We start from the raw sequence: 23,257 nt of genomic DNA, 5'->3' as shown, positions 1-23,257 counted from the left end.
TTTTATGGCAAGCATGGGTTGCTGAAGACCTATTCTACTCCGAAATCTTCAGGGATCGGATAAGGCAGGGAAATTATTTGCGCGTTGTCGCGTTTGAGTGATTATCAGGCTCCGCAATAATAAACGAAACCTTAGACTGAATATTTTCACGACATTCCTGATTTGTAGAAATCCATAAACAAAGTAATAAAAGCTAAAACGCATTTAGAAAATTAATAGTTATAATAACACGTCATACAACATGATACATTCGTCCATTCAAAAACCAAATAGGCTTCGTTTCCTGCCAGAGGCGGTCGGGTAGCCTAGTGGTTAAAGTGTTCGCTCGTCACGCCGAAGACCCGGGTTCTATTCCCGACATGGGTACAATGTGTGAAGCCCATACGGGTGTCCCCCACCGTGATATTGCTGGAATATTGCTAAAAGCGGCGTAAAACCATACTCACTCACTCGTTTCCTGCCATGGAGGAGCTTCATCCGTATAAATAAAAAAGTCCATTGTACGATTCCCAATACATCATTAACATATGTCAATGCATTAAAGAAATTACAGATGGGTTGTCAGGAAAACGATGATTGGTGACAGAAGCAAGCAGAGACAGAGATTGGATTGACATTAATGAAAATTAGATTTTGTCAAGTTCTTCCTCCGCCAGCTGGAGTCTCTCTTGACGTGACTTGCATTCCCTCCTCTTATAGGCCATGTCTGCATCTTCCTCGATGTGGTCCATGGTCTTTTCATCAGAAGCAATGTCCATCAGCTGGGTTCGCATGTCCTCCACCTGTTCCTTGAACACTTGCAGCTGAATGATCATGGGGATGACGTCACAGAGACGCTGTGCAGCAATCTGAAACAAATGTACACGAGTATTGGTACACAGATAGCAGCAGTTCTCTCTCCTTTACCACGCGAAAGAATTACATGAAAAGATTCCACTTTCACTGAAGAAACACGAATACTTTCATTTTATATTTTGATTGTTTGTGGTTTAACGCCGCACTCAGCAGTATTCCAGCTATAGGACGGCGGTCTGTAAATAATCGAGTCCGAACCAGACAATCCTTTGATTGACATCATGAGCATCGATCCTCGCAATTGGGATTCGATGAGAAGCACCAACCAAGTCAGCGAGCCTGACCACCTGATCCCGTTAGTCGCCTCTCACGACAAGTATAGTCGCCTTTTACGGCAAACATGGGTTGCTGAAGACCTATTCTAACCCGGATCTTCACGGGTCTTGACCACATGGAAGAATATCATGAAAAGAATCCACTTTCACCGAAGACACATAAATACATACGTTTCATTTATTCATTGTAGAATGCAATGCAAATACTCCCGGCAAACCACAAAACTAGCACAGGGTACATTTTAGACCTTCCGAATTGGTTGCATCTTCAGATACGGGGTTCACACTTAATCTTTTAATGAAAAGGCTTGGATGAAGCTGGTGTGAAAACATGGGCAGGGGACGTTGGATACTATCATTTACTCTTCAGTGTCGGTTTTGGTGATGTATGGCTATCCCAGAACATTGGTGATTTTAATCTCTTCTTGGTAGTATTCAAGAATCGTTTACGTGAGCGTAACATCTAGATTCTTACTGATAAAATGAATTCAGCTACAATGGGACGGAATTATGTACAAGTCAAAACAATGTTAGAGACTGGGTATTACGTAATGAATATAAGAGACAGAGACGACAGGGTCAGTTTTTTATGCTTATTGAAATTAGACGAGTTGCCTATTCAGACAACTGTGGGGCGAGCGAGGGTGTTGATGAATCTCAGTGTGCTTGTAAAGTTTGTTATCTTAATGAAGTGAAAATGTCATATATTTTTCGTTTGTCTGCCCTATCGATACTACAATAAGAAACAGGTATATACCAGTTTACTGCTATGACAATCCAACATTCTACTCCTACAAGAAACTAGGGGCACGGGTGGCCCAGTCGTCTAAGGCGCGGCGATTCGCTGTGCAGAGTTGCGTCCCTTGGGCACGCCAGAAACCTATGATTGTGGGTTTGAATCCCGGTTCGCCCCGATTATGTTTCTAGGTTTGTCAGCACCATACCCGTGCTCATGGGTTTCACCGAAGTGGTAAACGTCTGAGACCTGCATCACTTCGGGCTTTCCGCCCACATTAAGCTGACACGCCGTGATATAACTGAAATACTGTTAAAAGCGGCGTTAAACCCAACTCACTCACTCACTCACTACAAGAAACTAGTAGGCAACAATTCCTGTCATATTCTTATGTATTTAGCAAAATATGTCGAGGAATGTTTGACTATACCAGCGGTAGAAATTGACACTAGTCCTATCGTTCTTGCCAAACTGCCCACTAGTTAGTTTTTAAAGGGTTTTGCTATATGTCATCATTATAAGGACCTCTCGGAAATATGTAACTGTTTATGTATGAAATGCACAAAGCAATTGAAATTGAGTGTTGATTGATAAGTTCTAAGCCTCAAATATTTTGTTGATGTCAGATAGGTATATCGACAAAAGCTTGAGTTAATCGATAAAATTCTTCGCAAAGATAAGCTGTTGTTTGGAAAATGAGGAAAAACTTGAAGAACGTAACGTCGACCTTCAGTGTCGCACTATCATGTCTTATAATGTCTCCAGTGTTATATGGGAGCTGTATCGGGTTTGAAGTCTATGCATGACATATGTTGAGAAAAACAATTGCCGGGCTGGTCAAATTGAAAAGACACATTCATCATGGAGTAAGATATAGCAATGTACCTGGTAATAGGATTTGAGACTCAGCAATGCCTTGCCGATACCGTTCACATCTTCATCCTTTACAGAGCCTGAAATGTAGAAACATTCTTATAAACATGTTATAAAAATCATATTGTGTAACTATGTACTCGGTAGATGCATATTCATTATCAGAAGGAGTAGCTTCAGCCTGTATATTGTTTCTATATACACACTATTCGAGGAACTATGTTAATTTTAATAAAGTTATAAACAACACCACATATAGTGACTAGGTTCAAATCGCAGGAGTCAAGCCGATATTACATTCTGATGTATTAAATTAGAAGTCCTTTTCGTGATCGTGACGCTATCAATACGCCAGTACCTATCTGAAGGCTATCTGCTTCATTATCCTCTTCTCCCCTTCGTTTCTCCTCTTCTTTTCCTAGAACGGACAATAACCATCGCAAAAGGACTACATTACATGTTCACTACTGAGAAATAAACAGGTTTTGATGGTTACCATGGTAACAGAGCCAAAAATTTTAGAATTAACAAGAAACAGCGTTATCACCATCACCCGCCATTTGGAACATTAGAATTTTGTTTGTTCCTAAAGTAGTGAATATAAACTATAAAGAAAGAGTCCTATAAAGCCTTAAGAACGGATAGTCACAAGGGTCGCTGGAGTGTCATCAGAAAAAAATATTAAATGTGAAAATTTATACACACAAAAGGCCCCTTCTCTGGAAAAAAACTTTCATTCTTAATAAGTATCAATTAGATAAGCTAACCTCAGTAGTTTCTTTGAACATGTATCCCTATCGTAGACACTATACTCTTTACAAACATGGATCGAGGGCCGTAACTGTGTATTCGCTAACTCTAAAAGCATCAAGCTCCTCACATCGTCATCCCTTACTTACTTACTTACATTGGAGATTTTAAGTGCGCTTTCCGACTTTAGCGTATTTCGCACACGCATCGTCACCCCGTTCGCGGAGCTCTCTATACTATCGCTGCCACCAGACAAAGCTCCCCACTGTGATAGGTGGCTACAACCATGCTTGGAGTTGAACTCGCATCCGACTGACCGTTATGTTTACAACCAAGTTATGACTGCCGTGACACCGAATACTCTTACCCCAGCTAAATTATTTTCTTTGTTTGTCAGTTTGAATTTGTATTTCAGTTCAACTATCATGTAATTGTATACATACAATTTTCGAAATCAGTCTTGACAAGTATCTCTTATATAAGCATGCCGTCTTGGGCGCCGCGATTCGCTGTGCAGAGTTGCGTTCCTTGGGCACGCCAGAAACCTATGATTGTGGGTTCGAATCCCGGTTCGCCCCGATTATGTTTCTAGGTTTGTCAGCACCATACCCGTGCTCGTGGGTTTCACCGAAGTGGTAAACGTCTGAGACCTGCATCACTTCGGGCTTTCCTCCCACATTAAGCTGACACGCCGCGATATAACTGGAATACTGTTTAAAGCGGCGTAAAACCCAACTCACTCACTCATTCATGTAATTGAGTAGAAAATCTGTCACCATTTCACGCAGTATGGACCAATTTGAAATGCACGGAGCAAGGGTCATAACTCATTTAAGACCACTAATACAGTGTGTAAAATTTCATTTCTCTAACTTTAAATTATGGTTAAGAAAATTTGTCTCCTTTGAGAAGCGAGCGGATGGACGATATCCGATGCTAGTTTCATTGTTGACTTTGTTCATTTGCTTGATTGATTATTCTAAAGCGAACTTCGGCGCAGCCAAATATACAAATGCATTTAGACAACGCTTATTTAGTGATTACTAACACAGTCCTTTTAGAAAATGAATATCTCCAAAGCGTATTTTGGTATCAAATAAATCAATACTCGTCTGTGAAAGTAAATATGATGTATGTCCAGTCATGCGAACACTATTCTAACCATGGAAATCAAGTGAGGTGAAATTGGGTTTGAAGTCGCGTCCAAGATTATCGCACTTATACTGAGTCAAATAAAAAACTTCACATTTCTAAAAGTAGTCCCATATATGATATACAACGGACAAATGTATCAGAGAAGGTAATTTTTAATCATTAATGTCCAAAGAAGAATTTTAATTAACGGCGGTAACCATAATTTGTTCCAAGCACCTACGGTATTCGGTAATAACATCAACAGTTTAAATCATAAGTCCAAAGCACGAGAATCTGATGGCACACAAGTTCAGTAGCGTGTATGGCCACCATGTGCGTTGACAACTGCCACACAACGACTCCGCATGGACATTGTGATTCTTGTGAATACATGATTGTGAAGACGACGCCATTGTTGCTGCAAAATGGTGCCAAGATCTTGCAAATTCTGTGGTTGGTTCTTGAGAGTGCGCAGACTTCTGCCAAGAGCATCCCAGACGTGTTCGATGGGATTGAGGTCGGGAGACCTTGACGGCCAGTCCATGACGTTGACTCCCGCATTCTGAAGGAAATTCCTTGTCAAAATTGCTGTATGGGACCTGGCATTGTCGCGTTCGAAGATCAAACCGGGTCCATGTGCTGCCATCAAAGCAGAAGTTCTGGTGCCAGTACCTGGTCGCGATAAGCAGCAGCGTTGAGGTTGCCACCGATGACAATAAGCCTGGAACGTGCATTTGCAGAAAGCACACCACACCACTGCATGTGACGTCACACGTGGTCGACCTGGCCGAGGGCGATCAGCGGTGGTACCCGATTGCTGTAGACGCGTCTGTAAAACATAAACAGTCCGTCGACTACAACCCATCGTCCTTGCGACTTCAGCTACGGACGTTCCCGTCTGCAACATGCCGATGGCACGTTCACGTTGCACATTTGAAAGGCGTGGCATGACAAATGGCCGTAAAGACTTTTGTTTTCTTGTGTTTCTCTTTTTTTATTAATGACTGCTAAAACGTATGGCTGAAAACACGTGCGGTATTATGGCCACGTGACCAGTTGCACGTGAAAAAACACTTTTGCCACTATAGTGCTGAGCAGATGATTTTGATCGATTCACCTGCACAAAAACGGGTGTTATCTGAAGACAATACGTGGCCATTACTGTTTAAATACACAATAAGGGCCCACAATGATAACTAGTCAAAATGTGAAAATTTTAGGATAGTGAAGTTTTTAATTTGGTTCAGTATATATAGCGACATGCATGTACGTGTGTGTGTGTGTGTGTGTGTGTGTATGTGTGCGTGAGTGTGTGTGGCTGCTTGTATTAGTCCGGACTGATTTCGAATAGTGCTAGCCCACTGAGATACCATGCCGAAGTTTAACATGAATACCCCCACTCAGACACATTATACCGACCCGACAAGTCATGTTTTAGCCCTTAATGCCCAGCGCCAGACAGATACCATCTTTTACCGTCTTCTGGTATGACGCGGCCGGGGATCGAACCCCGGACCTTCCGCTCTCCGGGCGGACGCTCTACCTCTAGGCCACGGAGGCGGTCGAAAATCAAGTGTTTTCTCTGAAAATTGTAAAGTTGCATAACGACCCAAGAAAAACTCGACGAGCACTTATTCATAGAATACACTATTGAAGATGCATCTTGGAAGCAGCATAACCAGTTGCAAGCCAAGTGAATTCAGAAAACTTTTCGGAGACCAGTCAATGGAATGACGTCAGTATACTTGTATTGTAACAGGTACACTTAACACAGGCTTCTTGGTGTTTGTTTTTCTCTCGAAAAATGTTTCGTTATAAACTGTAAATGTCTCATTTAACTCGCCAATCGAGACTGTTCGTTTCGCAAAGCACCATTTTCATTACATGACCAGCTTGTATTCCTTCCCATGAAACAGGAGTCTCGTAGATTTCAAGGGTAATTTGTTAGAGTTGATTTTGTATACAATCATATCCAAATGTATGATAAAGAACTTTCGTGACGCTCAATATTTTTTTAGACTTTTTTATATATTTTTTTGAGAATTTGCAAACTCAGAACTACTTTTTAAGCCGCAACCACAAGGGGTGGTGAGACGGCCCTTCGTGTCGGGTAGGGAGAATTTACGTTTCAAGATTTACATTTGGAATGTAGAAAACTAAACAAAAAGTATATATAAATAGGATATTCCATGTGTCTCGTGAAATATCATGTTTCTCTTATCTCGTGACAGGGGAAAGGAGAAATCTTCACTCGTGAAAATATCTCCTTTCCCCTTCACTCGATAAGGAGACATGATATTTCACTCGACACGTGATATATCTTCTATATATTCATAACTCTATTTGCTGTACGAGCCAGTTTGTAGATATGTCAAAACATGTCGGTCGTATAGTAGTCGAGTAAATAGTCGAGTCGGCACTCGTACATTTAGAAATATTCTTATAGATACTGAGAGACCAGTCAATGGGATGATAACTGTATTCACTGACTCCACTTACGTAACTCGCCGCCATACGTTTGATCCTGGGAGTACACTAGATTCTCCATCTTGAAATACCTCTGTATTTCCTCTTTGCAGTCATTTTGAGTCGCTTTCCTTGTCTTCATGATAATTTCCTGAATGACGTAGACAACAGAAATGTTTCAAGCATTACAATAATACATACATTGCACATGTAAGATGTCTACTAATGTCTATCTGATATTATAGCTAAAATGGATAGAATTATCATAAAAACGCCCGCATGTTATCAGAAATGAGCGGGCCACTGTAACCTGATAATGCCCTCATATTGCTTGACAACGGGCAATTATCAAGCCCGTTGTTAAGTAACGTCATAGGGTAGGGAAAGTGACGTCACGTATTTTAGTGATTTCATTTGGTTTGTTTCTTGACGTTTCCATATTTGTAAAAGTGGGTCGGTGACATTCGTGTTGATTGCAGTAAATGATTCAAAACCGATATTGTTGTTTCTTTTTAATTGATAACAAATTCCATCCATTTTAGCTATAATAACGGTAACGCTCTTTTTCAGGGCATTATCATTTGCAGAAGCCCTCAGTCTTTTCAACTGCCCTCCTTCATCGGTCAGTTAATGGAAGACCTCGGGCTTCTGCAAATGACAATGCCCTGAAAAATAGCGTTACCCTTATATTATAGCTAAAATGGATAGAATTATCATTAAACCGCCAGCCTGTTATCAAAATTGAGCGGGCTACTGTAACTTGATAATACCCTCATATTCATAAAAATCATATGTGCCCTGGGGTCATATCAATGTATACAACAATGTATTGTTTCCGTTATCCAGAGGGCATTGTTGACGTCATTCTAATCTTATTGTGACGTAAGGTCGGAATGACGTCACACTAAAACTGACATCATAGCTGAAGATTGTTGACGTCATACTCCAAATTCTGGATACAGTGTAACAGAAGTTAATGACGTATTGCTGTGAAACGTAATAGGAACATGTTCTCCTTATATTGAAGTACCCTGAGGTTGATGACGTCTCACCTCAGTAAAGCCTGCAGATACAGGACCGGTGATGTGTGGTAAATTAAGCTTAGAGGTATTGAGTGTGTTCAGAAATGGATGCTGTGTGGACAAGTCAGATATAGATAATACTACTGAGTTGCATTTTTCAATAATAGGTTGCACTGGTGCGTGTTTTTTTTAAAAGCTCGAGTCCTGTGAAGATTTCTTATTGGTCGCATTAGCTCATGACTGTGTGAAAGAATACGATTAACTAAAGAGAAGGAATTAAAATGTGTTAAAGACCTTTGCTCTGTCTGCAAAATCAGGGAATTTCTCGAAACACTTTTCTGCTAGAATCTTTAGAATGTCTATCGTCTTGCTATGTACTTCGTCGAAGCAGCGAAGCGCAGGTGTTTCCAATTTCAAGACGTATTCCCGAGCATAACTTTCCACCAGTTCAAATTTGCCCAGAAAATTACAGAACTCTCGACCTCGGGACGCTTCCATTCTCTGTTGTAGTTCGGTCTTCAGTGTCCGATCCTTTGTGTCTAGCAGGAGAAAATACGTACATGTATGTGTCAGTCAATGTATTGTGAAGATAAGCACCTGAGGTCAGTTTAAAAGTCCCTAACAAACAATTCAGTATGTTAATCCTAAATTCAAAACAAATAAGCCATGGTTCGGTTCAGCTATTGCCACTCGTTGAACTGTTATCATGGTTGATAACGAAAGACTACGATAAATGATTCCCTCTATTCTTTACGTGCTTTCCTTACATTCCAATAACGTGTATTAGTAATATTATAATTAGTGAATTGTGAAATATCTCTAAAATTAAATTTTACAAACGAATATCAAAAGCATTCCTGAATTGATCCCATGCATGTGACCGCCACCGTGGTCCAGTGGTAGAGCATCTGCCCGGAGAGTAGAAGGTCGTGGGTTCGATCCCGTCATACCATAAAGGCATTAAAAGATGGTACTTGTTGTTACCATGTCTGGCGCTCGGCATTAAGGGCCTGAGACAAGGAGTGGTCGGCTGGGAGTCACACACACACACACACACACACACACACACGCGCGCGCATCAGTTTAGATCATGTGTAGGCAAAGTTCATGAAGAAATATTGAACTGTTAATATTGAGTTATTGATTACTGTGGGGATTGATATTTCTTATATTTTTCTTCCCCTCGTTCAGTTTCAATTGTTTACCATGCTCTCTGTGCTAAAATGCAATGTGTAAATCAGTCTTGTGTAATATAGCACAAAGTCGCTAAAATGTAAATGCCTATAAAATATTCTTAAGTAGTTATGCAATCTACATGCCTGGTTGCTCTTGAGCAGCGGTATTATGCAACTCTGCGAAAGACCGGCGAGCAACACTGAATAAGGTGTTAATCTGTGGCGGAAACTTGGGGTCATCGCAACGTTGTCCATTCGTCAACGTGGTGGCAATGTGGATAAACTCGGTGACCATCTGTGACAACATAACACCTCACAAAATATTGCTTCCATGAAATTACTTTGGTGTTTCCTCTAAATAAGTTTATAGATTTGGGACCATGTGTAAACTTATAAGAGTATGAATACATGTATACTCTGAATCGGCTTGTAAACGGAAACAATTTCGACACATCCGTTCAAAGTTCATAAATGGCATACAATTGTTATTTTGTTATTGCATCGTCATCATGGATTAATTGTTATTGGTTTATACTATCTTACCTGTTTTATCTGTTGAGTCATTTTAGTCAATGTTTAGTGCAACTAATTTTATATACTGGGATAACACTTTCTTAGTAAACTACATATTTACGTACTTGTTTGGGTTGAGTCCCATCCGTGATTCGAACCCTCACTGCCACCAATATGTAACATTATTTACATTTGACCACTTTCTAAATGGCAATCGTGTTCATAGCTTTCAAGCATGGGAGTCCTGGCAATTTACACTTGTCAGAGGGGTACACAAAGTATGTGATCTTGACTACCAGTTGCCGGACTTTCATTATTGTGGAAGCCTCGGTGGCTGGGTGGGTTAGATCGCTGACTTTGTGTGCTGGCGATTCGGTGCCTCACTCTGGCAGTATTGGTTCGAATCCCGGATGGGACTCAACCCAATAAAGTACGAGAATGTGAACTTTACTAAGAAAGTGTTATCCCGATATATAAAATTAGTTACATTTGACCACTTTCGTGTGTTCAATGTATATTTAATTCCTACAAGAAATTACATTGGCGTAGCCTCTCTACTAACTGACTTCGATTACCCACATGGGGATGAAGCCTTTATTACATTATATGCCCGTGAAATGAATATTTCTAAAGGGGTTATTTAAACCCAACTCAGTCACTTACCCGGAGAGCCATCTGCCGCTTCTCTGAGGCTGTCGCTGGCGGATCCTCGCCAAGTTCATGTAAGTCACGCTCCGTCTCAAGAAGTTTGCTGCGCACATCCTCTTTCAGGCCCGGTAACAGTTTCTACAACATTGTTCACGATGAGCAGTGTAAAATAGAATCCCTGTTTGTAAGTACACCCTTCACTGTCATTTCACCAAGACCACAGAAACCATTACATGTACTTCCGTTTGGGAAAACATTGGTCTTCTAAAATAACGCTCATATCAGATCTTAAAGGACACGTCTCCAGCTAATCTACTTCAATCATTTCTAGTTTCAAGTTTCAAACTAGTTTCAAACAGAAATCCCCAATGCGTCTAGCTACCTTGATAAGAGAGTACTGTCACTTACGTTTAACCATATCGTTCCCTTACAACAAAAATGTTCAGTACTTCGAAACTTGGCTCACACTGCCTGAATGAGAGAATAATACGCACTTCCAGTTAATGCAAGCATTTCCGGTTTGAGGAAACACTTCCCAATGCTGTACAACTTGAAAGGAATGCCTCTAGCTGCCTTGATAATAGTTTTGTGCATTTTTATCACAGAATTTCATGACATTCTTCGCAGTTTGGTTATATGCACTTATAATTTTATAGTTGTAAACATTGAAGCTAGCTCTCATAAACATGTCATACAACAGATATTTGTTTCAGTACCTAAATAGTCAGAACTACTTCGAGAATGAAGGTCACTTGAAACTGAAACTTGAATGTCTTACTCTAGGAATAATATGTACAAAGTTGCTCTTGTTGAGTTATCGGACATAGAATATTTCTTTCAACACATTTATTTGAAGGTTACTTTGGCCTTCAATATTAGTCACATGTTGTAGAGTTACCAAGAGTTATTGTTTGTTTGTTGTTTAACCCCGCACTCAGCAATATTCCAGCTATATGACGGCCGTCTGTAAATAAACGAGTCTGGACCAGACAATCCAGTGATTGACATCATGATTAACGATCTACGCAGTTCGGATACGAAGACATGGGGGGGATCTAACAGGGCGAAAATCCAAAGGTAAATGTTGTGTAAGTGCGTAAAATATATTCCCGAGAAAGCTAGAGTAACTCTAACTTTTTTGTTATACAAACCTTGATGTGTTTCTTCAGCTCACGTGACAGTCTAGCTGATAAGTTGGGGATTCCCCACTGAGATGGTCTCAAGGAGCTGGGACATAGGAATTTCTGTTGTTGTTTAACGCCGCACTCAGCAATATTCCATCTATATGATGGCGGTCTGTAAATATCGAGTCTGGACCAGACAATCCAGTGATTGATATCATGAGCATCGATCCACGAAATGACATGCATCAACCAAGTCAGCAAGCCTGACCACCCGATACCGTTAGGCACCTCTTACGACAAGCATAGTCACCTTTTATGGCAAGCATGGGTTGCTGAAGACCTATTCTAACCCGGATAACATACATGTAACAATATCTCATTAAATTAGATGCATGTTTAAATAGGTATAATAATTCCCGAACTAAAACTTTATATGGCATCTTTCATATTTATCCCCATTTTGCAAGTTGGTTGGTTGTTGGTTTGTTGTTTAACGCCGCACTCAGCAATATTCCAGCTATATGACGGCGGTCTGTAAATAATCAATTCTGGACAAGACAATCCAGTGATTAATATCATGAATAGACCAGTCCAGTCCCGACCGATAAGCCCCGCCCACTACTGCCGTCCTCGTTTTAAGCGTTAGGGAGGACAACCACTGGCTATTCGCTATGTCGTCACAGCCGGCAAAAGTTGAATGCGCGGGCGATGTCGATAGTTGAGCGCAATCACACCCGGTCTGATACAGATATACTGGTCTGACGCCTAAACTGCAGATAATGGTGGTTTCATAAATGTATGTACAAAGTTGCATGCCTTTCAGTGCGGTGATAACACTACCTAAAATGTCTGTGACTTTTGAAGAAATCTTCTTCTACTTCTAGCGCCTGTTTCAAGGATTGGCCGTACGATATAGCCTCCTGGCCTCGACACTTGACAATGATGTAGCCCTTGGACAGTGTGAACTCCATGTTGTTGAGGATCCTCACCACGCCCGCCTCGGCTCCCTTGTCCAGCAAGTCCGGCTTTGTTAGAACTCCTGTGCAGATTCATTTTAATATTAAAATTCCATTAATAACATATGTACATGAGAGTATCAACACAAATGTAGAGATCAATATCATTTCAATACATTTTCTGATTGCCTTTTAAACATTTAACGAAAGTGATCAACCTACCCAGAGTTCTGCCACCTTCGGCATCAAACTCCTTTGCCATTTTGAGTGCCTCACATGTGGCTATATCCACATTACACTGTAGAACAGCAAGGATGATAGTTTCCTGGCGTCCAATGTATCTACGGATCATATTTTTAATCTGAAAAAAATGATAACTGATATATTAGTACTGCAGATCATAATAAATATGTAACAAAAACTATTTAATCTTCAAAAATTGTTTTATATTGCTGAGAGGGTGTAGATCATATTTTAAAATACACCGGGTGTATTATGTATTGGGCAACTATGCTATGAACATTCTCGATTCTGATTGGTTTATCAGTGGTTTAAAATGACAATAATAACCTATAACGAAACATCTGATATGGCGTCTGCATCACTGGATTACGTGATTGCCACATTCTATACCTTTCGATGTTTAAAATAACAATTTCAAAAAATCTGTTTCTCAATTTTATTTTAACAACAGTTTGGAATAAATTTGGTAAAATATAGTATTACGGAAACTTGAAAGACATGTTATGATAGTGATGACGTCTTACCCTCGCTTCAATATCAAACGGCTGACCCTCGACGGCGTTCCGTGCAATACCTGGCAGGTCTATGACGGTAAGGTCAGGGACATCTGATGACGTCACTTCCAGAGTAATGAGTTCATCACTGATACCCTTCGCACTATCTGTCATTTCCTTCTGAGCTGTATAGAACATAGCAATAGCACGTGTCAAGACAGCAGTCTACAGTCCTTAAAAATCAGATGCTTATTTTCATTGCATAAGTAAATATATACGTAATTAAATAAGCGCTGTGAAGTGAAATTTAATTTATTCTGTCTGAATTACTCTTATTACATTAAATCAATTTATTTAATTGTTTAACAAAATGTTGAAGCAATGTTCTCTCAAACCAACAAACATCGATATAATTAATTGTTTCAAACCTTTCCGCACGAGCTCTCCGACGCTCTCTCTGTTCAGAATGATTTCCTCATGGGCCATGTCATGCATGTCTTTGTACATTATCTTTCCCTCCCACATGTCCTCATCCTCTGAATGCTTCATCCGCATCTCCAACGGGCACCTTGTTACTATACCTATAAACACGAATGTAGACTACGTGTTTTCATTTTGAATATTATCACATGTGGTTGATTACCTCGATTTTGTGTCTGTTCTATAGGACTAAAGTAACTGGATCAATATTTGTCAAAGGCAAAGTCGAGCAATCATTCCAGGTCATTAGCACATAATATTGTGTGACCGCCTCCGTGGTCTAGTGGTAGAGCATCCGACCGGAGAGCGGAAGGTCCGGGGTTCGATGCCCGACCGCGTCATACCAAAAGACGTTAAAAGATGGTACTTGTTGTTACCCTGTCTGGCGCTCGGCAATAAGGGGCTTAAACAAGGACTGGTCGGCTCGGAGTCAGTATACTGTGTCTGAGTGGGGTATTCATGTTAAACTGCGGCATGGTATCTCAGTGAGCTAGCACTATAAATCGACATCAGTCCATACACGTGCATGCACGTCGCTATATAAGTGCAATAATCTTGGACGCGACGTTAAACCCCATTTCACCTCACCTCCGTATTTTGAACGAATTGGTTGAAGGTTATTCTTGGAATTGGCTAGATTCAGGCATGATCAAGGGAATTGGACTTTTGAAACTGCTCAATATGATTTCTATGACATTTGACTTGTGTTTAAATATATCTGGAAGACGGCTTATAGACAGAATACCCACAAATAACTCTGTTCTCTGTCCAAGTTATCAACAAACCAGTCTCAGTCTCAGGTAATACCCATGTACATCTACCTTCCTTACATCATATTTAGCCTTCGTAGTCTAATTGTGTTGTTTTGCATAACACCTGCCTCTGAAACACAAGGGCGGTCGGGTAGCCTAGCCGAAGACCCGGGTTCGATTCCCGACATGGGTACAATGTGTGAAGCCCATTTCTGGTGTCCCCCGCCGTGATATTGCTGGAATATTGCTAAAAGCGGCGTAAAACCATACTCACTCACTCTGAAACACAACTTACCCGTTCCTCTTGGCAGTTGAACGCCAGAGATTGCTTCAAGAACAGAGCTCTTGCCGGCACTCTGGTCCCCGATGACGGCGACGGCAGGGAGGTTGATGTCACTGTCCAGACCATACCCTCGGAGTCTGTCCACCAGGTCTATCAGAGGGCGCACCTCAGCGTCGAAGCACGAGGCTAAGGCTTTAGTTCTCTCCTCTGGCGACACTATAGTCTTTTGCTCTGTGAAAAGGATGACAATTTATCAGTGAGTAATTGGGGTTAACGCCACATTAAACAGTATTTTAAAGTATCATGTTTAATGGCATTGCTTCCGGATTAAAAAAAAGTCTTTTGCAAAAATTGACTTTGAAAGAAATAAAAACAAGCTTGTAGCTACATTATTAACAAAGTAAAATAGCTTCCGGTTTGAGCAAAGCATTGCCGCCATAAACGGCGACTATGCTTGTCGTAAGAGGCGACTAACGGGATTGGGTGATCAGGCTCGCTGACTTGGTTGATGCATGTCATCGATCCCCATTGCGTGGATCAATGTTCATGATGTAAATCACTGGATCGTCTGGTCCAGACTCGATTATTTACAGACCGCCGTCATATAGCTTGAGTTTTGCTGAGAGCGGCGCTAAACAACAAATAAACAAACAATCATTCGGACTTGAATAGAACCGAAATGTCCTCGCGTCGGAGCCATGTTTTATAATGCGATATCAGGTGAGCTTTGCTTCATACGGACGTCCCCCATACCTTGTTTTTATTACCATTGGGAGCCACCCCTGAAGATAGTACATGATAGATGTCGTCAAATTCCAATCTATGTGCCAAGATTGCCGACGACATATCGTACGGGGGCACGGGTGGCCCAGTCGTCTAAGGCGCCGCGATTCGCTGTGCAGAGTTGCCTCCCCTTTGGCACGCCAGAAACCTATGATTGTGGGTTCGAATCCCGGTTCGCCCCGATTATGTTTCTAGGTTTGTCAGCACCATACCCGTGCTCGTGGGTTTCACCGAAGTGGTAAACGTCTGAGACCTGCATCTCTTCGGGCTTTCCTCCCATATTAAGCTGACACGCCGCGATATAACTGGAATACTGTTTAAAGCGGCGTTAAACCCAACTCACTCACTACTCACTCACTCACATATCGTACGGATCTCGAGATCTGCTCCGGAAACGATAACTACTCCCATTTTCAGTTCAAGTCAAAGTTGTTGCCATGGAAACTCGTAAAGTAGCATTTTTTAAATCAAAAACTCTCAAAAGACACCAGTTCACCACTAGACCAATCTATTTGCCAAGTTTGCTGAAGTACGTTTTTCAAGATATGTTACGGAAACGAGGACTACCGCCATTTTAAGTCAAAGTCAAAGTTTTTGCTATGGAAACTCGAAAAATTAATATTTTTTTAAATCCCAAACTATAAAAGGCACTAGTTTACCTCAAGATCTATCTATGTGCAATGTTTCGTGAATAAATATTGTACGCTTTTCAAGATCTGCTTTAGAAACGACAGCTTTCACGAACGCACGGACGAACGGACGGACGGACGGTGTCCATTTAAATAAACATTGGAATTCGGGTTTTTTTAGCTGGCATTTCGCTTCATATTCCTTAAGCTTCCAGACAAAATGTCACAACTCTTAAACGTTACGACTTAACAACGTACGCAAACTGGAACTTTCAGTTCAGGTGAGCTAAAATTAGAAGTCTTCAGAAAGTGTTCGGAGTTGAGAAAATTGAAATAAGAATTAGACACGATATTGTACTGAATGATTATAACATGTTCACTGACGGACAATTTGAATGGCTTTGAAATCCTGCTGAATAAGGAACTATTTTCAAATGAATTAGAAAAATGTTTATAAGCTCACACTAGAAATAGCTTAAGGTGAAGTATGTTATCATGTATGGTCTAAGGGAGGTAACTAGGAGTAGATTAGTTTGTTCAGTGGAGGGTTAGTATAATACAAGTAGAGATTGCTGCAGAGCATCAATTGTTCCCCGCCATAAATGTCATATGCAGAGAAAGGAAGTGTAATCTATGGGAGGAGAGGATTGGTATAAAGTACAAATTGGTTGTTATTAATGTAGTTGTCTTTGGAAAGCAACAATTTATTTAAATGGTCAGTACAAGGAAAATCAATACCACTGTTGACAGATACACATACATGTATCTATGTACACAAAATTGGAAAGCTCAAACGTTATACACAGTCACTCACTGGGAAAGCCATAGGTGCTTACCATAGATTAAAACATCAGTTTTTCATGATGATATACTGGTAAAGTTAGCAATAATAAAATCCTCATAGATCCAATAATGTAATACAATTATGAATTTTGGGGTCTAGATTGCGAAATGTTAAAACATATTGATACACTTCTTCCAGAAAGACTTCAGTTTTGTAAACTATTCTTAGTGGTAGGCAAGAAAACACATAACTGGGCCTATTATGCAGAACTTGGTAAATAACCACAATTAGTACCAATAATAAAGACAAATTGATCACAAGTCCTATATAGATAACACAACAAATGATGTGGCAGAAAATATCAATATTTCTGTTGGCTGGGAAAACAAACTTTTGAACTAGTGAACACAAATAAATGTAATGAATCCACTGTAAATAAACTCAAGTCCAAATGTCAAAATATGTTCAAGCATTCATTAAGGGATTCCCATATATCCAATACACTGTCTGGCGCTCGGCATTAAGGGGCTAAAACAAGGACTGGTCGGCTCGGAGTCAGTAAACTGAGTCTGAGTGGGGTATTCATGTTAAACTGCGGCATGGTATCTCAATGAGCTAGCACTATAAATCGGCATCAGTCCGGACTAGTACAAGCAGCCACACACACACACACACACACACGTGCATGCACGTCGCTATATAAGTGCAATAATCTTGGACGCGACGTTAAACCCAATTTCACCTCACCTCACCCATATATCCAACAGCAAGTTAAGAACATACATGTTGGCCAGCTCATCGGTAAATAATGAGAATTATCTTACATATTTTAAAAACAAAGCTCATAGGTCACGTTTCTCAAAACATCGTTTTAGTAATCACCAACTAAAACTTAAAACTGACAGATACACAAAAACACTGTGAAACATGTGATGTCTTAGAAGATGAGCAACACTGTGCACTTGTATAAAAATACAACCAAGAAAGAGAATCACCTCAACAAATAATCCTCAATCATGATAATTTGGCACACTCTACTGAAAGGAACAATTCTTACTAATTTTTACCAACAGTTATCCAGGAACAATTTCGAAGATATGTTATCATATCTACAAGTATAAACAAATTCTCTTATGTACAGCATTACTACAGTTTTTCTCAATTCTCATATTGTTTCCATGTCATTGTAATAAAAAAAATTCAATGCAACTGTCACCTCCATATATTTTGTAGTTTGTAATAGTGTAATATTGCCACTGTTTCTTCATGGACTTTGAATATCTCATCTAATAAGTTTTTGTTGTATGATAGTTTGTTGTAGTTGTATGATAGTTGGTTGTAGTTGGATACGGAGCACGGTTTGCACAATCGCCTAAGGCGGTGCTATTTGCTATGCAGAGTTGTGTCCCTTGAGCACACCAGAAACCCATGACAGTGTGTTCGAATCCCGGTTCGCCCCGATTACGTTCAAGGTTTGTCAGCACCATACCCGTGCTGGTGGGTTTCAGCAAGGTGATGAACGTCTAAGACCTGGATCCTCCCACACCAAGCTGACATGCTGTGATATACTAGTAACTGGAACACTATTCAAAGCGGCGTTAAAACCAACTCACTCACTCACTCATAACTCTTGTGTACGGTTCCGTTTGGTTAACTGGGTTTGTGTTGTGATTACTTCTGGTTTAGATTTGAAGTATGTTTAAAAGATTGTTGCCATGTTGAGCCCAAACATTTTGTTTTTTTTAGGAAAACATGCTAACTACAGGCCAGCCTGTTGACTTCCTTTTTATCCAGAAGCAATAAACATATACGGTTTTATAATCTCTGCTGGAAGTTAAAAAAACTGTCAAAGCAATAAGTCATGCAGAACCGTAAACCGCCGCATAAAACGGTATGAATCATATCTTACATACAGTGAACTACTTGAAACAATACTGTGCTCAACTATGCACAGCAAACACCATACATATAATTATGAAGACAACTAATTTCAAAGTTGTAATATCAAACCCGTTGTTTTACATGTTTTGTTTATTGAACAAAGTCATCGTAAAGAAGCCTGGTATTTAATCGTGTTGAACAATATTTAAAGTTGCAATAGCAGTGTCAAGGGAGAAAAATTGCGTGCGCTTCACATTCTTCATCTGAATTCCTCACTGGAACCTGTCTCGCGGGCTGCGACCGCCTCCGTGGTCTAGTGGTGGAGCGTCCGCCCGGAGAGCGGAAGGTCCGGGGTTCGAACCCCGGCCGCGTCATACCAAAAGACGTTAAAAGATGGTACTTGTTGTTACCCTGTCTGGCGCTCGGCATTAAGGGGTTAAAACAAGGACTGGTCGGCTCGGAGTCAGTATACTGTGTCTGAGTGGGTGGGGTATCCATGTTAAACTGCGGCATGGTATCTCAGTGTGTTAGCACTATAAATCGGCATCAGTCCGGACTAGTACAAGCAGCCACACACACACGTGCATGAACGTCGCTATATAAGTGCAATAATCTTGGACGCGACGTTAAACCCCATTTCACCTCACCTCACCTCACCTCTCGCGGGCTGCCTGAATAACATACGATACATTGCAAAGGTACTGCACAATAGAGCTATTCGGTTAAGGAAGATAATCACTCACTCTCCAAACCCGCGGCAGCTTACAGCTTGAATAAGATACGATGAACAGCATTGCAAAGTCAGTGCGTGACGATGCTAAGCTACATGTACGCCCATATAACGTAGTCACTCACTCTGACTCACTCAACAAAATCTGATAACATCAACATATTGATAATAAATAATTGATATAGACCGTGTATTGTCACATTCGATGCTTGAGTGTCAGATTGGTGAATTTACGTCACACACAACCTTTCACCGTGCAGACAAAACAGCTGCATATGTAGGTTATCTGGACGTAAAGATTTAGTAGACAGTGATCAAGTGCAGTGCACTGAAGACCCGACTGCAATCTACACGTGTACGTAGACGGTTCAATGTCACCACCCTGCGGGCGCGGTAATCAAACGATAACAGGTGTTGACGCTCCTTCAAGTCATGTTACTCACATGTTAAAAAAAATAATCTGCTTTATAAACCTTAAAACATATATGGCTTATATGTTCAGTATAGCACTGACATACGCAAGGGTTATATTATGTAAATTAGGAATTTACTGGATCAACAAAACAATAACGCACAATTGTCTTTGTCTGATTTCAAATGCATCGATTCTACCTATCCTTACCTGTATTATCAGGCGAGGGTGTCGTCGGAATAGAATAGCGGTTCTTCTTCTTGTGTCCCCCCATCGTATCTGTCTGAGATTCTTGGGGCTGGGTCCTCCTCCGTCTAAAGAGCACAATTTACGAAGCTTGCAAGCTTTGAGCTGGCTCTTAGCGATCGCTGTTTTGTACTTGTATTCGTTAGTGGAAAACCCGTCACTTTCAGTTCTTGGAAAACGCGTCCTAGTTTCGGTTTCCAGAAAAGGAGAACAGTATTCAACATGGCTGACCCCATGAGTTGTGTATATCATTATTAGTATCTAAATATGATTTCTTGAATTCCACAATTCACTTTTCGCCAATTAGACATGACATATTAAAGCTTTTTTTAAGCTTAGGCTTATCGAGAATTGTTTGTTTGTTTGTTTGTTACTGTTTAATGCCGCATTCAGCAATATTCAAACTATATGGCGGGGGTCTGTATATAATGTCTCGACCAGGCAATCGAGTGAGTGATATAATGAGCATCGATCCACGTAATTGGGATTCGGTGACATGCATCGACCAAGTCAGCGAGCCTGACCACCCGATCCCGTTAATCACCTCTCACGACAAGCATTGTCACCTTTTACGGCAAGTATGGGTTGCTGAAGACCTATTAGCTGTTATAACATTTGACAAGTTATTGGTTATGAATCATATCTTGATTCATATCTTGATGTTATGGTTGTGCACTTTTGATCGACCAGACACACACACACACACACACACACACACACACACACACATCCACACCCCTTTTGAAAACCAAATGTAGAATGTTGTAGGCAGTAAAAGTATCTGTGAGAGGATGTTTGATATTTTCAACCGCTCCCTTTTAAAATGCTGGATCCACTCTTGCTGAGGTTGATATGTGTTACCATGGTCGTACTTTAGTTGATGATGTACACTGCATCAATATGTGTATACTTTATTATATGTAAACAGCCAGTGGAATCCTTAGCTCTATCTTTATGGTTAACATTTCAGATTTTCAGATTTCCATAGACGCTGATGATAGTAAACGCGATTATTACCATTCGTGACCAACTCGTGTTATTCCGGGACAAGCCGCAGGTTACGGAAAGGGGCGGGTGGTGACGAATGGATTATTACATAACACCCAAGGGACACAGCTCTGTAATCAGTATTGTGGCAATACTCGTACAGCGGTAGAGCTATCTGTCTTACATTCATAACACGTTTTTTATTATTAAGAGCCCATAATATAGCGTGTCCATATATGGCATATCTGTTTATAGCAGGAGCTGTAACACATGCAGATAACACAGGGAAAGATGGGTGGAAGAAGTGATAACTGAGGGACGAATAAATGGTGGACGGATGAATTGGTAGGTATGATTCATTCAACAGTGAATGTGTGGGGGACTTTCACTTTCATCACATTAGAGTGCCTGGTCAGATTAATTTCACACAAAGTGATGCTGTAATTTGATCGACCAGTTGTTAGTGTCGGAATCGTAACACTGATATGTGTTATCCTTGATATGTGGATATATTACCATGATTGCATTTTAGTCCACTATGTACACTGCATCAGTACACAGGTTAATAAATTGACATTATTAGTTAGTGAGTGAGTTGGGTTTAACCCTCTGGATGCCGAGTTTTTTTTCTGACGCACATTTTCCTAAGATCGGAAAAGTGAAGGTTGTGCGAGAATTGCGCTCACGCGGCAGTGGATCTACCTCTGGCTATAAAATTACGCAGAGGTGGAGAATATTAAATTTCCTATTTGATGGTGTAAAGTTAACTGCAAATATTAAACAGGTTTTAAAAAAATACACTTCTAAGTGTTGCCCGAGAATTTGTCCTGCCTTGAAAACAGTAAATTTCTCCGCTTTTTATCGTACACCCATAAAAGTACTGTGCGACGATTTTTTTTATATACAAGCTTTACGGAATTTGTGAGCGAACAAATTACTGCCTAATATCTGAACTTCATAACTATATACCAAATGGAGTTATATGCGTATGTATAACGACAAACATGCAATGCCAAAAATAGCTTGCCGTAAATGAAGAAAACTGATTTTTCTCTATGACGTCAAAAGGCGACAGAGGTTACACGCGTACAAAGAAAAGGGGGGATAACTCCGCTAAGCTTAGCACTAGTTTATTGTAACTCAGGTCACTTGGTGAGAATTAGCTGTGGGTAAGGATAATATATTTTCGAGGTGTTTTGTTCACGGGGAACCAAACTATTCCAACACAAATATCGATAAAGAAACTGTATACGTTTAGTTGTAAAAAAACCCCATAAGAAATGATGAAATCTTGCTTCATAAAAAAGAGGTAATAGAGAAATGGATGGCCCTATCTTACCTATAACTTAGTCCTTAGATTCCAACATTCTCCGGAATGTGTAAGTGTAATTTGACTTATGTTGCACCATTATAAATTGAGCACTAGCCTTATCATCAAATGTAATGAAATACCCCCAAAACTAACACTGGTTTTATGTCTTTCATAACGTCGGAGAAAGATGTCTCTGGTATTTTGTTTAATATATATCTCCCCTAATTTTCGTTCATGATATGGAAAATCTCGATGTGGAAAACGGAATTTGACGCTTTTTCGACACAACATAAAATGACTGCCTTCAACAATTAAATAATGTCTTGAATATGTAAACAATTAGCTAGTTTATCGTGTGTCTTAATTGGACAAGGCACGCACCTGTTTGACATCAATTTACGTAATGATCGAAATACCCAAAAGAATATTTTAAAACAACCAAATAATATTCAATATTGGACAGATATTGTTATTATTTCTCTTCATCTCGTCTCAGAATTACACACTAGAAGATGCGAAGAAAGCTCTATTAGTATAGAATTGTTAGGATAATCCTATACGGTTGAACCAACAGCTAGCTAGGGTACTTGGCATGGGTTTTATTTTTATACATTTTACAATGCCTGGAGAAATAAAGTGAACAGTTTAATATCTTGTGATCACAATATTAAAATAAGAATGAACCCATTGATTATATAATGCAAAACGAGAGGA

General features: G+C 40.2%; 1 protein-coding gene across 1 annotated transcript; it reads right to left on the bottom strand.

Annotated features, from left to right (window-relative positions):
- Positions 1-475: 475 nt before the first annotated feature.
- On the bottom strand, positions 476-20,392 carry LOC124120435 (interferon-induced GTP-binding protein Mx-like). Its single transcript, XM_048402154.1, has 14 exons — positions 20,209-20,392; positions 14,792-15,010; positions 13,693-13,845; positions 13,295-13,449; positions 12,750-12,888; positions 12,412-12,610; positions 11,599-11,674; positions 10,463-10,585; positions 9,431-9,581; positions 8,406-8,650; positions 7,123-7,240; positions 3,098-3,157; positions 2,752-2,819; positions 476-848 (listed from the first exon to the last, which is right to left on the bottom strand). The coding sequence occupies exons 1-14, from the start codon at positions 20,270-20,272 to the stop codon at positions 627-629; spliced, it is 1,992 nt and encodes a 663-aa protein (XP_048258111.1). The 5' UTR covers positions 20,273-20,392; the 3' UTR covers positions 476-626.
- Positions 20,393-23,257: the final 2,865 nt, after the last annotated feature.

The sequence above is a fragment of the Haliotis rufescens genome, unplaced genomic scaffold, assembly GCF_023055435.1.
Source record: "Haliotis rufescens isolate VD_foot unplaced genomic scaffold, xgHalRufe1.0.p SCAF_24, whole genome shotgun sequence".
NCBI classification, from domain to species: domain Eukaryota; kingdom Metazoa; phylum Mollusca; class Gastropoda; order Lepetellida; family Haliotidae; genus Haliotis; species Haliotis rufescens.
Note: the sequence above shows the minus strand (reverse complement) of the source record. Positions and strands in the feature narration are given on the sequence as shown.